The 16,330-nt window shown below is 41.5% G+C and overlaps 2 protein-coding genes across 4 annotated transcripts in view; one reads left to right on the top strand and one right to left on the bottom strand.

The window, feature by feature from the left end:
- Positions 1 to 799: 799 nt before the first annotated feature.
- LOC306927112 (dual specificity protein phosphatase 22-B-like) overlaps positions 800 to 16,330 on the bottom strand; it is a 44,825-nt gene continuing 29,294 nt past the window's right edge. Inside the window, exons 3-8 of one of the 2 annotated variants that reach the window (XM_079506773.1) lie at positions 11,190 to 11,223; positions 9,086 to 9,168; positions 5,155 to 5,204; positions 4,953 to 5,027; positions 4,160 to 4,331; positions 800 to 1,882 (exon numbers count right to left, since the gene is read on the bottom strand). In XM_079506773.1, the coding sequence (XP_079362899.1) occupies positions 1,859 to 1,882; positions 4,160 to 4,331; positions 4,953 to 5,027; positions 5,155 to 5,204; positions 9,086 to 9,168; positions 11,190 to 11,223 (438 nt within the window). In that variant the 3' untranslated portion in view covers positions 800 to 1,858. Of the gene's footprint in view, positions 1,888 to 4,159; positions 4,332 to 4,952; positions 5,028 to 5,154; positions 5,205 to 9,085; positions 9,169 to 11,189; positions 11,224 to 16,330 lie in introns of both variants that reach the window. The other variant, XM_079506772.1, reaches the window with a different exon arrangement.
- Positions 11,377 to 16,330, top strand: part of bphl (biphenyl hydrolase like) — a 6,124-nt gene continuing 1,170 nt past the window's right edge. The window contains exons 1-5 of one of the 2 annotated variants that reach the window (XM_079506771.1): positions 11,377 to 11,980; positions 13,549 to 13,652; positions 14,410 to 14,576; positions 15,632 to 15,785; positions 15,953 to 16,084. In XM_079506771.1, the coding sequence (XP_079362897.1) occupies positions 11,922 to 11,980; positions 13,549 to 13,652; positions 14,410 to 14,576; positions 15,632 to 15,785; positions 15,953 to 16,084 (616 nt within the window). In that variant the 5' untranslated portion in view covers positions 11,377 to 11,921. Of the gene's footprint in view, positions 11,981 to 12,530; positions 13,224 to 13,548; positions 13,653 to 14,409; positions 14,577 to 15,631; positions 15,786 to 15,952; positions 16,085 to 16,330 lie in introns of those variants that run through there. The other variant, XM_079506770.1, reaches the window with a different exon arrangement.

Here is a 16,330-nt window from a genome sequence, read left to right as displayed (position 1 = left end):
GTTCTCTCTGTATCCAAACCAAACAGATGCAACAACAGTCCAACTGTCCACGTATAGGCTACAAGTCCTGTTGTCACTTTATTGCTCTAAAACAATAAATCAAGTATCGGGTTCTTGGCTGTTTTACCCTGTGGGCTACTAGTCATAAAAAAGAAAACGGACACAACGCCGTGCCTTGTTGGTCTCGGTGTTTCCGAGGAGGTTTATACAAGTCTCTGGAACTCGTCAACTTTGAAATCATTCTCAGAAACCTCATCAATACGGAGGGACGACTTAAATGATCCCCGACGGCGGGGGGCGGAGACATTATGAAGATGCTGCTTGGCGAGGCACCTGCCATTCTGTAGCCTACACCTACTGATGGTTGGTTGGGGAAACCCTCAGCAGCGTCAGTCGGCGCTCATATACGTGCAACATGCACCTCATACGTGGAAAATGAGACGCAGAGGGAGACGGAAACAATTCTTTGAAATTGCAAAAATGCAAATGGTTGAAACATGAAATAACAAACCTTATGTCAATAGATTATTATTAAATAAATCATACACGCCTCAGGTAAAATGAAAAATTAGGCTACTTCGGATAGTAGGCTGGCTACACTGTGAGTAGGCCTACACTACAGTGTGCACTGCATGGGAATTGCAGACTCATTCATTGCAGGGTTGAATATGAATAATATAGTTAATATTAGTAAAATGCATTGTGTCCACGGGTTCTCTGTGCTTTGTTATAGTTAGTCTACTGGACCAAAAGCAGACATTATGAAATAATGATACTCATTGTTGAATGTTTCAGATTTGAATACATCATTTTAATAATAATGATAATACAACCAATTTATATAGTGCTTTTCTAGGTAGGCCTATATAAAGTCGCTTTACAAAATAAAACAGACACATAAATAAATAAAGGTTAAAAAGTAAGCAAACAAAAAGATAATTGATTTAAACATTATGATGTGCCTATATTTCTAATAGCCTATATTCCAATAGCCTACACATAACATGACAGACACATCAAACACAATAAGTTACATGGGAAGTAATATGCAGTACAGCGTGGGGATAGCATATAAATGTGCTTGTGTAGAGGTAATTCAGGCAAACTGCACAATAAAGGGTGTTAATTGAACTATGAGAGTGTATTAATTCATCAAGAAAATGTCAATTTATAGCCTAGACTAAGAGTTGAATCAACACTGAACATTTTGCTGTGTTAGGCCAACTTTTGGGGTTCTGCTTGACTGCCCTTGCATGTTGTTTTGACAGTTGGAGGCAGGGCTGTATAATGTCAAAAGAGACTTGAGACCATGACCACAAAACCCCCCATTGGCTTGACTGTACCCTATGTGAGAGTCAAATTATCATTGAACATACACTATCCCAGCGATTCCCAAGCTGTGGGCCGGGGCCCACCGGTGGCCCGTGGCCGTGAGGATATTGCTAGAGGGCTCCCAAATATTTGGCAAAACATTACAATTTTAATGATAATATAACACAAATATAAATATATAAAAAAACAGTGGTCAGATGGGTGGGCTGCGAACCGATCCAGAAAAGGTTGCGAACCATTTGACAAATTAGCTGCTAGATGTATAGGAGTTCAACCAAACTTCATAGTCACTGCTCATATAGAGGCTGAATGGTCAACATTAACTCCTCTCACGGCCATTCTGTGGGAGGCAGTGGTTGCGCTTGTGTAGATTGAACAGGATTGATGGACATTGTCTGTCAGGAGGGCTTTTTGACTGGCTCATGTGTTATTTGTGGCCCGTTGGGAAGCAATGCCGTTTGCCATGGCAAGGTTTTTGCGGACCAATAGGTTTGCGACCTCCTCATCGTCGTTGAAAGGATTATTCTTATACTTGTCCGTCCACCATGCTCTATACTGGACACAGAGAGAGGGAGGAGATTACATTTTTTGCAACAAAAGTAGAAGGACAGAAAAGAAAACATTAGAGACTGAAAAGACTAACGGCCAAGCTACACCAGGCTTTTCTCGTGCGTTTACCCTGCATTTTTTTAAATAGGACTGGACCTAAATTAAACGCACACGCGGGAGAAAACGCGCGAGAAAAGCCTGGTGTAGCTTGGCCGTTACACACTTATTTTGGCAGATGAAATACATTATGGACAAATAAAAATGGCAACTTGGCATCCATATTTTGGGCATGTCAGTCTATCTATATCTATATCTATATCTATATCTATATCTCTATATCTATCTATAAATGCACCATGTCGTAACTCGAGAACAGTTAGCCCCACCGACTTCAAATTCGACACACGCGTTCCACACCATCGCAAGGGGTGCAGTGGCTGGTGTCGGCCGGTGTCGAGTCGACCCACGGTTTTTATTTATCCCATGATTTTGAAACCCATTTTGTCACCCAGTGTCAATTATCTAATGTAATCCTGGGCGCTACACTTCCTCTGCCAACCTGGGGTGGAAGCGGACTGGCCTCATGCTTCCTTATATGCATGAGGAGTCCATGCTGCTTCTTTTCACCTGACAGTATACTCCATATTTGGGCATTCCTGACAAAGAACTCCATATAGAGCACCGAAGTCTGACGTCACTTTCAGTAGAGGGCGCCAATACACAGGTTCATGTATTTTTGAGTGGTGCAAACCACTCCAACAACTGGCTTTGTACCCGTGTACCCGTGTTCGTACCAAAAAGAATGAGCATGGTTACTATGGTCACTGACATTACGTCAGACCACAGCTGATCAGGCTATATAAGACCTTGCACCACTCAGTTCACACAGGTGTGATTTTTTTAGTTGCATTGAGATCCCCATAGGGCGATTTTAGGTCGATTTTAGGTCGCTTCATATGTGTTTGAAAAATAAACCGACCACCCCTGCCTTTCTGTCAGGGGAGTGGCTGTGCGTCGTTGTCGTCATTCATATTTGATACAGCCAGTTTCTGGAGAAAATGGAATTAATGTGGCCGCAAAAGCCTTGAAACTACATATGAAGGCAATGTCGCTGCTAATATACGTCACGCCCAGCTGTCAACACATTGCGTTCCTGAGATTCCTTGTTGACGTAAGCTCAGCTGGTGGTGACTCGACTCGTACTAACCACGAGACATTAAATATCAATAAAATAAAAATAAAAATAAACGTAATTAACATTCAGTTTCTGTTGTGCGACGGGCAGATGCAGCCACCCGCCTATACCGGAAATGTATAGTCTCTGGGTTGTTTCACTCGTTTCTAATGCTTTTTGAGTGGTGCAAACCACTCCAACAACTGGCTTTGTACCCATGTACCCGTGTTCGTACCAAAACAATGAGCATGGTTACTATGGTCACTGACATTACGTCAGACCACAGCTGATCAGGCTATATAAGACCTTGCACCACTCAGTTCACACGGGTGTGATTTTTTTGTTACTCTTTGGGTATATTTGTACATTTCCACCTTCAGTCGATGCTTCATATAATGAGTGAAAAGGCCGGGGTGATCGGTTTATTTTTCAAACACAGTTCTTATATGAGGCGATCTAAAATCCCCCGATGGAGATTACAATGCAAATAAAAAGTAGACAAACCTGTGGATTGACGCCCTCTACTGACAGTGACGTCAGGACTTCGGTGCTCTATATGGGCATAAAAGGGACACAGACATAATATCTGGGTGGGCCATGCATTTCCAACTTGCATCGTTCCAAGTAGGCCAGTGCCCAACAGGCACCACTGTAGAGGCCCCACAGGCACCGCTCTAGTATTTTTAAAGATGGAGTGCCGTGATTTTTTTCCACCCTAAAACATGATCATCAGGTCTTATTGTTATATAATTTTTCAAAAAAGTGTACAGTATTTGTTAAAATGATGTTTTTATGTGGGCAGGCCCACCAGTTCATTTAGTATGCCTGGTTTGCCTGGTGGGTGGTGATGGGTGGTGATCCACCTGAACTGAAGCCGCACCCACAGCTGTAGTAGTATGATAAAGGGGGAGGGGTTAGGGGTCTGACTGTCAAGGGTTCAGCCTCCAGGAAGAAACCCTAAATACAAAGTTAATACACCATTGCACATAAAAATGACTCCAGGGTGTCTAATGAAGTACTGTCACCTCATAGACACATGAAAAACTGGAAAAATTCAAAAATTGTAGCACTCCCTTGGCTCTTTAATATACGAAAACCACTCACTTGTGTCAGTTCATATTTCTCAAACTCCTCCAGCTGACGTAGAAAGCCCAAGTTGGGCCCAGCAGACGGCCTGGCTGCCCTCACAGCAGCCAGTGACTCCACCCAGGTCCGTCCTGTCACTGTCATGAGGTACGCCACCACCAGGGTCACACTACGGGACACACCTGCCACACTGGAGGACACAATAAGTACGCTTTTTACTTCATGTGCTGATCAATTGGTTTTCTTTTCCTGGTTATATGTAAATAACTCAAATCCGTGGCAGGTATTAGCACTGGGAACTCATGTATCCCAATGATATTGTCAATTTAGGCATTTAGCACTGGCACTCTTATCAAGAGTGCCAGTGCCAAATCAGAGTAAGTGGCATGAACCTTAGTCAGCAAACGACAAGGCAAATAGTCACACGAGAATAGTATTCCTGCTTGCATTGGATCAAATTCCAACATAACCTTCAATGTCAAATTACTAATTGAAAACAAAGAAATACAAAGAAAGAAAGAGAGGTGGACTGTTGACTCTCCCCCAAAGAGCTTATTGTTTTCCTGGAATAAAAGTTAACATTAAAATGATAATTTGCAGCACCTGTCAAAAATAATGATCAAATGTGCATAGACAGGAAATGTTGCTCAGCAGCCTATATGATTATATATTTAATTATATGATATGTATTTTCAAAGTGAATGGCATCTCGATCAGTCAACTAGGATTTATTTTTCTTTCTCACTTTTGTTTTGCATGTGATATTTAGACGTATAGCCTACGTATAGCCTGATTTCTATTTCTGTCTCACCAGTGGACAAGGCAGCCTTCTCCTTTAAGTCGGGACTCATGGATAAACACAATGCAATCTTTGAAGTGTTGGACTCTGGTGAGAAAAACAAACAACAAAAAACAAATTACTACAGAACATTACATGATCAAGACATACTGTAATAGTCATGCATCTCTATTGTCAGCAACACACAGTAATCCTGTAGAAGTGTGTAACTTACAAGTTTTGCTTAGAATGGTCACCAGCAGATATACAAAGATATGTCATATCCTGGTGGGAGAAAAAATAGATGCTGTCACATTATGAATTATAGAGGCTTTAACACCGTGGCCATTTGAGGGGTGTATCCTCATATCATTGGACAGCCCCCCAAATCTGATATCCTCTGGACAGGTTGTTCATCATGAGTGATCACGAGTGTGTGTGTGTGTGTGTGTGTGTGTGTGTGTGTGTGTGTGTGTGTGTGTGTGTGTGTGTGTGTGTGTGTGTGTGTGTGTGTGTGTGTGTGTGTGTGCGTGTGTGTACACACACGCTCGCACAGAGAGAGAGTGAGTGAGAGAGAGAGAGGGGGAGAGATTGGGTAATGTGCACCTGACAGCTGACTGTGCGTGCATAGCCCCAGTAGACAGAGAAACCACCTTGTCCCTAAATGACTACACCTCAGCATCACCCCAGGGCCCTCTGGGACACACTGAGACACAGGGGTCCATATAGGCCGGTTTCTATTCTACACAAACTCCCACACATAGCTCAGTATACTGTACTGGATGCACACACACACCAACACAAATACAGATTCCCAACCATGCACCTAACACCTTTGTAATATGCAAGCCTGCTATACATATTATATATATATATAAGTACTTTTTTCCGGTGAAGAATATGGAAAAAGGATTGAGCATTATATTTTATTTTTTTTCTACACACAGCACACATTTAACAGTACAGTGCAGCCAGCCATATAAAAACATCCCTTCCGCTGTCTGTAAACGCTGAGCCACCTTCCAAGAAATCAACCCTTAAACAGGTTGACTGTTGGATATGCAAATAGGCCGTCCATCTGGCCAGTACTCTGCAAGTCACTGAGTGACTTGCAGAGTACTGTCTTGTAACTAGTTAATTCAATCTCTACAGTGAGGTGACCAAAAAGCTGATTAACCACTTAAACTCTATATATACTACTGCAAAAATAGCCAATCTACAAATTCACAACACGTCACAATAAAGAGCATTTTTTGTTTTTATAACTTTTCTTAATCCTGATTAAGAAAAGTTCATGTGGTTAATAGAGCGTCGCAGTCCCGACCCCTCCCATGGCCCAGGAAATGATTCTCCGTTCATTTTCCTCATAGACATTTCAGAAAGTATTTAAAGACGTTTACGCCGCGGACAAAGCCAACTCGAGTCGTGATAAATCATGACAACAAACACAATTTTTTGGGCCGAACAAATAATTAGAAAGAAGAAAAAAACGGCAGGTTTTTTTGTTGTTTTTCTTCTTTGTAATTATTTGTTTGGTCCAAAATATTGTTTGTGTTGTCATGAGTTGTCACGACTCGAGTTGGCTTTGTCCGCGGCGTAACCGTCTTTAAATAAATACTTTTTGAAATGTCTATGGGAAAAATGCATTGGGATTCATTTCCTGGGCCATGGTAGGGGGCGGGACTGCGACGCTCTATAAGTAGGCAGGGCAGATAAGGAATGACAGCATGGTTCAATGTCCAGTGTGTGACCTTTTTAAAAGTTTTGGTGGTTGACCAGACTGGGTAGTGATACTGTAGTAAAAGTTGCTGTTTCTCTTTAGCACTACTGTTTCTTCGTAGTGAAAATATGCTGACATACAGCCATTGGATAGAGAAAGCAAATGGCTTTTAAGCCTGCTTTCAATGAGAAAAGATGAAAGTTGCGAAAGAAGCAAGTAAAGATGTCAGCTGCATTCTGATAATACAGTGGTCAAATGTCAACAGATGGGTCCTCTAATTTTAGTCATGACCAATTCCCTCATAGTCAGTCACTGCCAGACCCTATACTTATTGGTCTTGAGGAGCGTGTAGACAACATGTGTCCTCCAATACACATGGAGTCGCCACTGCTTCTTTTCACCTGACAGTGAGGAGTCTTACTGGGAGGGCATAACGCTTGACGAACACAATTATCCCAAATAGTACCGCTTTCTGCTGAACAGGCACCGCCGGCCCTAGACCAACCTATGCAGCGACAGAGATCGCCTTCCCCTGCCGGCTTCCAACCCGCAAATTGGGCAAACCAAACCATGTGCACCATGGAAGAATCAAACCCGAATCTCTACAGTTAGTTAGGTAAAGTTAGCTTAAGTTGTGGCAAATCTGCAAAAAAATGCTTACCTTCACAGATGTGTTCATAAAGGTGTCTACTATCACAGAAAGAATTGTTCCAACCCAACTCCCTTGGGAAACTTTGTGACAGCTGCTGGGGTAGCTGCTGGGGTACCATTATCAACCAATATAAGAATCTTGAAAACCCCCTAGTTTGACATGTCACATGTACTTTAAGTAGCATGTGACATGTCAAACTAGGGGGTTTTCAAGATTCTGAATCCATTGCAAGCATTAGTTTTGCACAAAAAACACTCCTTTGCCTAAAAATGCCCATAGCCGTCATCACAAATGTGATGAGGTCAGCACATTTGGGCACATTTGGGCAAGTGGCTATGGCCGAATTTAGCCCAAGGAGTATTTTCGTGCAAAACTCATTCTTGGAATGGATTCAGCATCATGAAAACCCCCTAGTTTGACATGTCACATGCTACTTAAAGTATAATGAAATTTGTAATTCTTTGCCTTATATTGGTTGATAATGGTACCCCAACTTTCAGCAGCTGTCACAAAGTTTCCCAAGGGAGTTGGGTTGGAACCATTTTTTCTGTGATAGTAGACACTAGACACCTTTATGAACACATCTGTGAAGAAAGCTAGTGGTAAGCATTTTTTTTGCAGATTTGCCACAACTTAAGCTAACTTTACCTAACTAAGTGATGGGCAAGAACTTAACACCCTGACAAGTATTGAACCTCTATATCTGTATATAACACTTAAGTATCTAAGACTTAAGTAATATGCAGTAGAGAAACTCAAACGCCACTGTGACAATAAAGAAGGAAATCTTTGTCTTGGTCTATATGTTCTAACATTGTTTTCAGCATCTATTCCACTTTAAGTGCTAATAACAAATATGTTTTTGTTTTGCATAATAACCTGTGTGTGTGTGTGTGTGTGTGTGTGTGTGTGTGTGTGTGTGCGCGCGTGTGTGTGCATGCGTGCATGCGTGAGTGAGTGAGAGTGAATGTGAAGCAGGGCGTTCTTGAAAAAGATAATTCGTTCTCGGTGAACCTCCCCTGGGTAAATAAAGGTAAGAAACAAAACAAGCACTAGGCTACATTATAAAAATGAAAATCACCCAGAACAAGTTAGAACTTTCCCCTGTGATCATGTGTTAGTGTGAGTTTTGTCAGTACAATGCTCCTATATAAACAAAGCACAACATTTTAATCTAGCATTAAGCAACATGTGAAAAACTAGAACCCTTGTAAAGTAGATGCACTTTCAAATCTTTAGGTCAGGTTGCAGTCTCATTAAGCCAAAATAACAATAGATTTTATTATCTATCTATCTATTCATCAGACAGAGTAGTCTACACCAGGGGTTCTCAACGTTTTGATCCGGGGACCCCCAGAAATGCTTTGGCCGTGTCTCGTGACCCCCGCCCGCCCCCCTCCCCACCCCCAATACAAATTGCCCGCTACAATAACCATAATAATAGTGAAAATACATCATGAATAAATACTGAAACCAGATATAATAATTAAGGAAAGTTTATGCATGTACTATGTGTACTATGTAAACTTTTTTTTTTGAAAATAATTTGGGGACCCCCCAAAATGATTTGGCGACCCCCCGGGGGGTCGCGACCCACGGGTTGAGAACCCCTGGTCTAAACTATGGTCATCCTTCCGCTGTCCCTTCATACCAAAATGCCACACAGTGTGTGATGATAGTAACAGGTAACATCATTGCATTAAAGAGCATTAAAGCGTGGGTGTTTACAGTGGGCAGCATGTGGTCAGTGACTCTGTGTCAAGGCCAGGGCGGCAGACAGACATGGTTTCTCACCTCCAGGATGGGTGCAGCTTTGTCATGGATAGAGAGGATGTGGGTGATGTTGTGCCGCGCCAGGTTATCCCTGTCTTGAGAATCTGGGGATTGCAAAAATCAAATGCCTCAAGTCATCCCCTTCCTCCAATCACAAATCACCACACATAACCAACAACTAAATAAATGTGCCAACGACACCCTACAGACACACTCCTCATATATGTCCCAAGCAAATATGGCCTATATATAGGTCTGCTCTTATTAACTTAACTGAAAAAAACCCATAAAACCAGCATTTCTGGGTTATGTGTTAACACCTTGGCCCAAAGCAAGAAACAGTTAATGTTCTAATCTTAAAAGGAAGCCAAGCTAGGACAGATGTGCCCAGGCCAGGGCAATGTTTCTCATGCTTTGCACGTTTGCAGCATGCTGACGCAATCTATTCTATACATGCCCTGAAAGCCTGGTAACGCGAGGTTATAAATGCCCAGATAGGGCAAAACCCTCTGTCACGTATGGATGGAAATTAGTCCCATTCCTAAACTGGAAAAAACAATTGTCTTGTCTATAGACTTCAGCAAAGTATGACGTTTGAGAGTATGGATATCTTAACACGGTAAAATGCAAATGGTCAATATGTTTGTTTAGGCATGACATGCAGAAGGTTTTTCCAGGTTTCCTAGGTCAGATAATGAAGTGTACGTCCTCTAGTGTGTTGTTGGTATAAGATAAATAGGATTATGTGAGGATCCCGAGGTGCTGATGTTCTGTTAGAGCTGGTGACAGGATACTAGCTGTCGGCCGTCACCCTACACCACACAAACTGTTCATCTCCGGCCTTACATGTTTAGAGTCGGAAAGGGTAGCCAAGAAACACGGCTTCATAGCACGCATCAGCTGTTAAAATGTTACGATATTATATGGTTAGCAAAGCTCCAATGTCAATATAGCATCGGTGGCAATTGTGAAATGGATGGAACAGCATCATTAATACATTTCCTGACCGTTTCTCACACATTTGCTATATGTAAAGAGTTTCTCCATTCTTTTCAGACATAAACAGTGGTCTCTGGTACACAAGATCAACAACAACCAACCATCTCTAGTGGTGAAAGAGTAACTAATGACATTTACTCAAGTACTGTACAATTTTGAGGTACTTTGACTTTACTTGAGAATTTCTATTTTTGTATACTTATATACATACTACTCCACTATATTTCAAAGGCAAATGATGTACTTACTTCACTACAATTATTTGACAGCTTTAGTTGATAGTTACATTGCAGATTTGATTTGATTATTATAACAATAACATACATCAACCACTTAAACCCCTTATTTTACACTTCGGCTGTTTAAATGTTTTCTAAGAAAGTTAGAAAAATGACATTACTTTTACTAACCTTTTTCAATTTTTGAATACAGGACTTAAATTGTGGTATTGCTACTTTTACTCAAGTAAAAAATAAAAACCACTACTACTTCTACTACCACTGTCTGGTACACAAGATCAACAACCTTATCACAGAGTCTTAGTTCTTAGGAAGTCTAGGACACCCCCATGTGAAGGGGGGGGGATTCCCAGAATCATGAGCGCACAAACAACCACCCATGAAAGTAATCTATTTTCTCCAACTGCTGACAAAGCACACACACACACACACACACACACACACACACACACACACACACACACACACACACACACACACACACACACACACACACACACACACACACACACACACACACACACACACACACACACACACACACACACACACACACACACACACACACACAGATCTATCCACTGTCCAGTTTAAATCAACATAAATGCCTGAGGGTGTCAACACACTGTGACACATTGTGAGCTTGTAGATAGTCTATTTTCGTAAAAGAGATTTTGGTGTAGCAGAGGACCAAGTATGGACCCCTGGGGGACCCCGGTCAACAAGGCAGGGTTTAAGTGGTTCATATTGTCTATAGAAACAGAGCTCAGTGCTGCATGTCACCACATGCCACTTCACAGAGGAACTGAAACACTATTACATTCATTGCCCTAACAATAAATCATTTTTATTCAGTAATTACATGGAATAAGTGGGTGGCACTTTACCTCTGAAGTTTCCTAAATAGAGATCTGGCAGGACCTTAAGTAAGATAGAAACTCAGGTTAGAAATGTACAAATCACAAATCACAAGTCATATATATTTAACTTCTAAACTTTCTCTTTCCAAACACTTATTGAAAGCAGTTCAATGTATGGTACCTTGTTTATTCCATTACCCATGTCCACAAATGATTTGAATTCATTAATTATAATAAAAGGCAAGGCACATGAAGTTGAGTTCCTCAATTTATCTCTTCGATTTGATCATTCTCCACCAAGTATAGCCTTTTTGTTGAAGCTCCTCAAATCCCTTGACAAAGTAGAATAATCCAGCGCTCCAGTATTGCGTTGTAGCAGTCAAATCCACTCAACAGGTAGATCATTTAGAGATCATTTGCCATGCTCCGTGTCTTCTGGTGCTCCTCCATGGACTAAGAAAAGTGCTCTGAGTGTGACCTGGGGGGTATAATAAAGCTCTCAACAACTCTGTTCCACGGCTTGAGCTCAAGTTAATTGAGAATCTGTTGCTTTGGGATGACGCAATGTGACCTTCGCAGAGCAACGCCTTCTTGGATATATATTTAGCCCACCCGGGATAGGTCATGGGACAGTCGCATACCAACCATAAGATGGTTGAGGGCCATTCCGTCCTGGGCCTGGCACTTCAGGGCAGAGGAGGACAGAGCCAATAGCGAGTACTGGTGGAGAGTTGCTGGCAGCTGGCCATATTTGGAGTAATGACCTCTGAAGGAAGTAAAAAGCAAAATGGTTCATGTCATTTTGGCCAGTTGTTTGGGTGAGCCTATGCATTTACCGTAATATAGGACTACGCTTGAATTTATACAAAGTTATTTGTATGTGTTTATATAATGGAAATATGATTGATACACCCTGCACAGATTGAGCAATGAACAGGTTTAGGTTTATTTATTTAGCACATAGTATAAAAAATAGACAATACATATCAAAGAACAAAAATACAATGCAAGGAAAGGAAGAAGCCAGCTGGCTTATTTGGAATCCTTTCCTGTATTTAAGAGGTCATTGATTAAACAGATTAAAAATGAATTAGAACACATGGTACTACAGATGCATGAGACAATTTATTATAGGCTATAATACTAATACTTTTCTAACAAGATGAAAGCTTCTCCATGCCTTCATCTTTCTTCCTTTAGTCTTTTACAGGGATATTTTTTTACCACGTTCTTGTAATTTACTCCCAAATCCAAGCTGTTTTTGTTTGTTTAGTTTTTAATGATGCTGATGATGATGGTGATGATGACAATATGGAATTGATCGGACATTCAATAGTATGGTTTGTTTATCATGTGACTTACAGTAAATGCGTATAGCTGTATACACACACCGACCGACCTTCTTCACATCTCCTGTTAAACGAGATATTTTTAGCACAGCAATTGTTTTTGTCTTGGGTTCCACTTCCTGACTGGGTTTGCCATGATGACAAGCAGCAGAGTGGAGGCGTTTACAAAAATCTGTCTGTCACGTGGCTCACATAAGTCACATTCATTCATTGATTATATAAAAAGATTCTAGAACGTGACGTGGAGGATCGCGGTGGGCAGCCTCAGGAATTTATCATATCGTCCACTAGCTCTGGTCCATAGCCTCATAGATATTGCATAGCCTAAGCAGTAGAAGGCTATGGGCCAGAGCTAATCTCGTCCACCTTTGAACGATATATGTTAAGTCCTGAGTTAACTCCTGGGGGTAACTTGATGAGTTTACTTTCGCTTTCGTAAATTCACCATTAAAAAAAAAGAAAGACAAAATATATAATATCCAAAATAAGAGATCCGGAAGTCCAAAGTGCCATCCGGGCTACGTTATTTCACCAAAACTAACTTGACGTGCTAGTAAAGTAAATGATTTTCAGTCTCGTTTTCAAAGATTTCCCTTGTTGTCTGTCTTTGCTTTGAACCTCTGTGAGCAATGTCGCTGTGGTTACTGGGAGGACGATTCTGCACGCATAAAACTGAAATCAGCAAAGCTATGAAAGGGATCCAGCTGTACTGGTAAATGTCTGTGTACTAGCATAGCCTGCAGTGCAAAGTAAAGTATTTTTGTTTTTTGGGTTCAGTTGTAACATCTTTTGTCGACATTTGCCGTATAACTTTACTCTAGGCATGATTTGCTCTACATTAGTTTTGTAGTTCCATATATCTGCACTAGATGGTGCTATGTTTGAATAATATTAAGCCCAGTAGACTGCTTTGTGTGATTATTCAATAAGGTCTACTCTACTGCATCACAAGACAAGAGGACTACTGTAGCTGTTTTATTCTCTTCTGTTCTATTTTATTCTAGAGTTACCAAAGCTAGTGTGTTTTTGCTTCATAGTTCTTCTGTGACGTCTGGAAGACAACATGTAAATGGAGTGGACTTGTATTATGAGCAGACTGGTAGAGGGAGCCATGCTGTCCTCCTGCTACCTGGAGCACTGGGTAAACAACACAACACATGCATGCTATAAGTATAACGATAGTTCTCAAACTTACAGGGATCTCCAGAAGAGAAGATTTGTGTTTGGTTTTTACATTTTCAAACACAAAAATAGCTTGTGCCACAATGCTAGTTTGTACATCTGCTATTTTTGAATATCCAACATAATCTAATAACGGATAACATGTTTAACACATTTTGTTGCCCTGGGGGTTCCCGGTAACCTGACTCCGCCAGATGGGGCAGCAGAGAGTACACTGGGTTTCCCGAGCAGGAGGGGGGAACCCAGTGTACTCTCTGCTGCCCCATCTGGCGGAGTCAGGTTAGGTTCCCGGACCCCACTCTGAGAACCTAGCCGTAATTTGCAACACTAGATTTTATATATAGTGTAGATTTTTGTCCTAACACAAACATTAAATGCCATTGACAATGAATGGATAATTTACGTCATGTATCTGAGCAAATCGTCTATTTTTTCCTAACACAAACATTAAATGTCATTGACAATGAATGGAGAATTTACGTCATGTAGACGAGCAAATCGGTATTTTTTGTTAAATTCCCATTGACAATGAATGGAGAATTTACGTCATATGTGTCTGAGGCAAATCGACCTGTTACGTCTTGATGACGAACAGTTAGTAAACAGCCACTGTACAGAGTGTGTGTGTGTGTGTGTATATATATATATATATATATATATATATCGGTGTATGTATTGTGTAATATTTGTTTCCGTTTTTGTCTCTCCCACCACAGGAAGTGCTCAGACTGACTTTGGGCCTCAGTTGAAGTCTCTGAATAAGGAAATGTTCACAGTGGTTGGCTGGGACCCCCGGGGATATGGATGCTCTCGCCCTCCTGAGAGAGACTTCCTCCCAGACTTCTTTGAGAGGGACGCCAAGGATGCAGTGGATTTGATGAAGGTCTAATCCAGTGGTTCTCAAAAAATATATATTTTATTTCAAGGGCCCCCAGTTTGGTATGCATTAAGGGTCCATCGTTTCCATTTGTATGCTGCTAGTTACAAAGCTATTATTTCCTAACACCGGGGCTCCACCGGGCGCGTCAGCGTCGCGTCTCCGTCACCGTCAGGGAATGTTCCCTTTTTAATCAATGAAGGGTGGCTCCACTGCCCGCGTTGCGTGACATTAACGCGTGCATTAAAATTGAACCGGTGCGTTTTTTGACGCACGCGACGGAGACGCAACGCGTCCGGTGGAGCCCTGGCGTAACTATGATTTTTTCCGGGGGACCCCTGAGAATCATTGGTCTAATCAATCAATAATAAATCAACATGTTATATTATGGCTCATTATTCCCCATCCAAGCTACTTACACTACAGCGTCTGAATGAAATTGCATACCTGAGTGTGCTATACTGTAAGGAATGATAGACAGTTGAAATAAAAAGTATGTGGATGAGGACAATTTAAGTCATATACAGACTTAAAATAAATCACACCCGTGTGAAGTGAGGGGCACTCTTATCATAATTATCATCATACATCATCTCATTCCGGCCAATCAAAATTTGCGTCCTCACCTTCGTCTTCAATGTTTGTTATGCAATGTTTGTGTTTACGCAAACACTCAAAATTGTCCATTCATTGTCAATGGCATTTAATGTTTGTGTTAGGACAAAGTTTGTGTTTGCACACACACTAAATGCTGGACATAGCCCCTCATTAAGCTCCTTGATCAAATGCAGTTGTGGGAGCATTTGGTGCATTTAAGGTAAACATTATACAACATCAATAATGACATTGTGCTAAAGCATTAGCCTGCCTCATAGTGAACTGCTTCAGTCTTCTGTTTTAGAACATGCATGCCTGATTTATGGTTGTGTGCTGTGTCATAAGCCGATAATAGCTGATGTGTGAACTGGCTATTTTCAGGGTGTGTCACCCGCATGCAACCATGTATAACTCAAGCTTTAGGCGATCAAAGAACATTTCAGCTAAAAGGTTTTCCTTTGCAGGCGTTGGGCTTTCACAAGTTTTCTTTGCTGGGTTGGAGTGATGGAGGAATTACAGCCCTGATTGCAGCAGCCAAAAACCCAGGACTCATCAACAAGATGGTAGTTTGGGGATCCAATGCCTATGTCTCCCAACAAGACATCAGCATTTACAATGGTACTAGAGCTCCACCTCTGCTGCTACAATCACTGCTGTTGTGAGCTGGTAGATCTGCATGTTTTTGAATTTCTGTGAAAATGTAGTGACATCATGCCCAAAATCGTTGCACCTGTGTGTTTGTACTACAGTATGTGTGTTCATGCGTGTCTGTGTGTACACTATAGCTATCCGTGATGTGTCCAAGTGGAGTGCGAGGATGAGGCAGCCCATGGAGGAGATGTATGGAGCAGAGCTCTTTGCCAAGACCTGGGAGGGTTGGGTGGATGGGATTTCACAGTTTGCCCTCAGACCAGAAGGTATTAGCTTCATATTGCCAATGCTCATGAGTGTTACTCCATCAACTTAGAGGGCAGTATGTATCATTGGTAGTGAGGATATGGTTTTCATACCGGGTAACATCAGTGAAACGTTATGTTTATTTATCACAGCAACTTCCCCTGTAATAATGTATGAACATCCCCATGTGGGCACCTAGGCATAATTGAAAATGGGGAAGCAACATTTTGAATTAACTGGGGGGTTCCAGAATGGGGCTTTCTTGT

The sequence above is a fragment of the Electrona antarctica genome (assembly GCF_951216825.1).
Source record: "Electrona antarctica genome assembly, chromosome: 7".
NCBI lineage: Eukaryota > Metazoa > Chordata > Actinopteri > Myctophiformes > Myctophidae > Electrona > Electrona antarctica.
The sequence above is the reverse complement of the archived record's forward strand: the minus strand, read 5'-3'. Positions and strand labels throughout refer to the sequence as shown.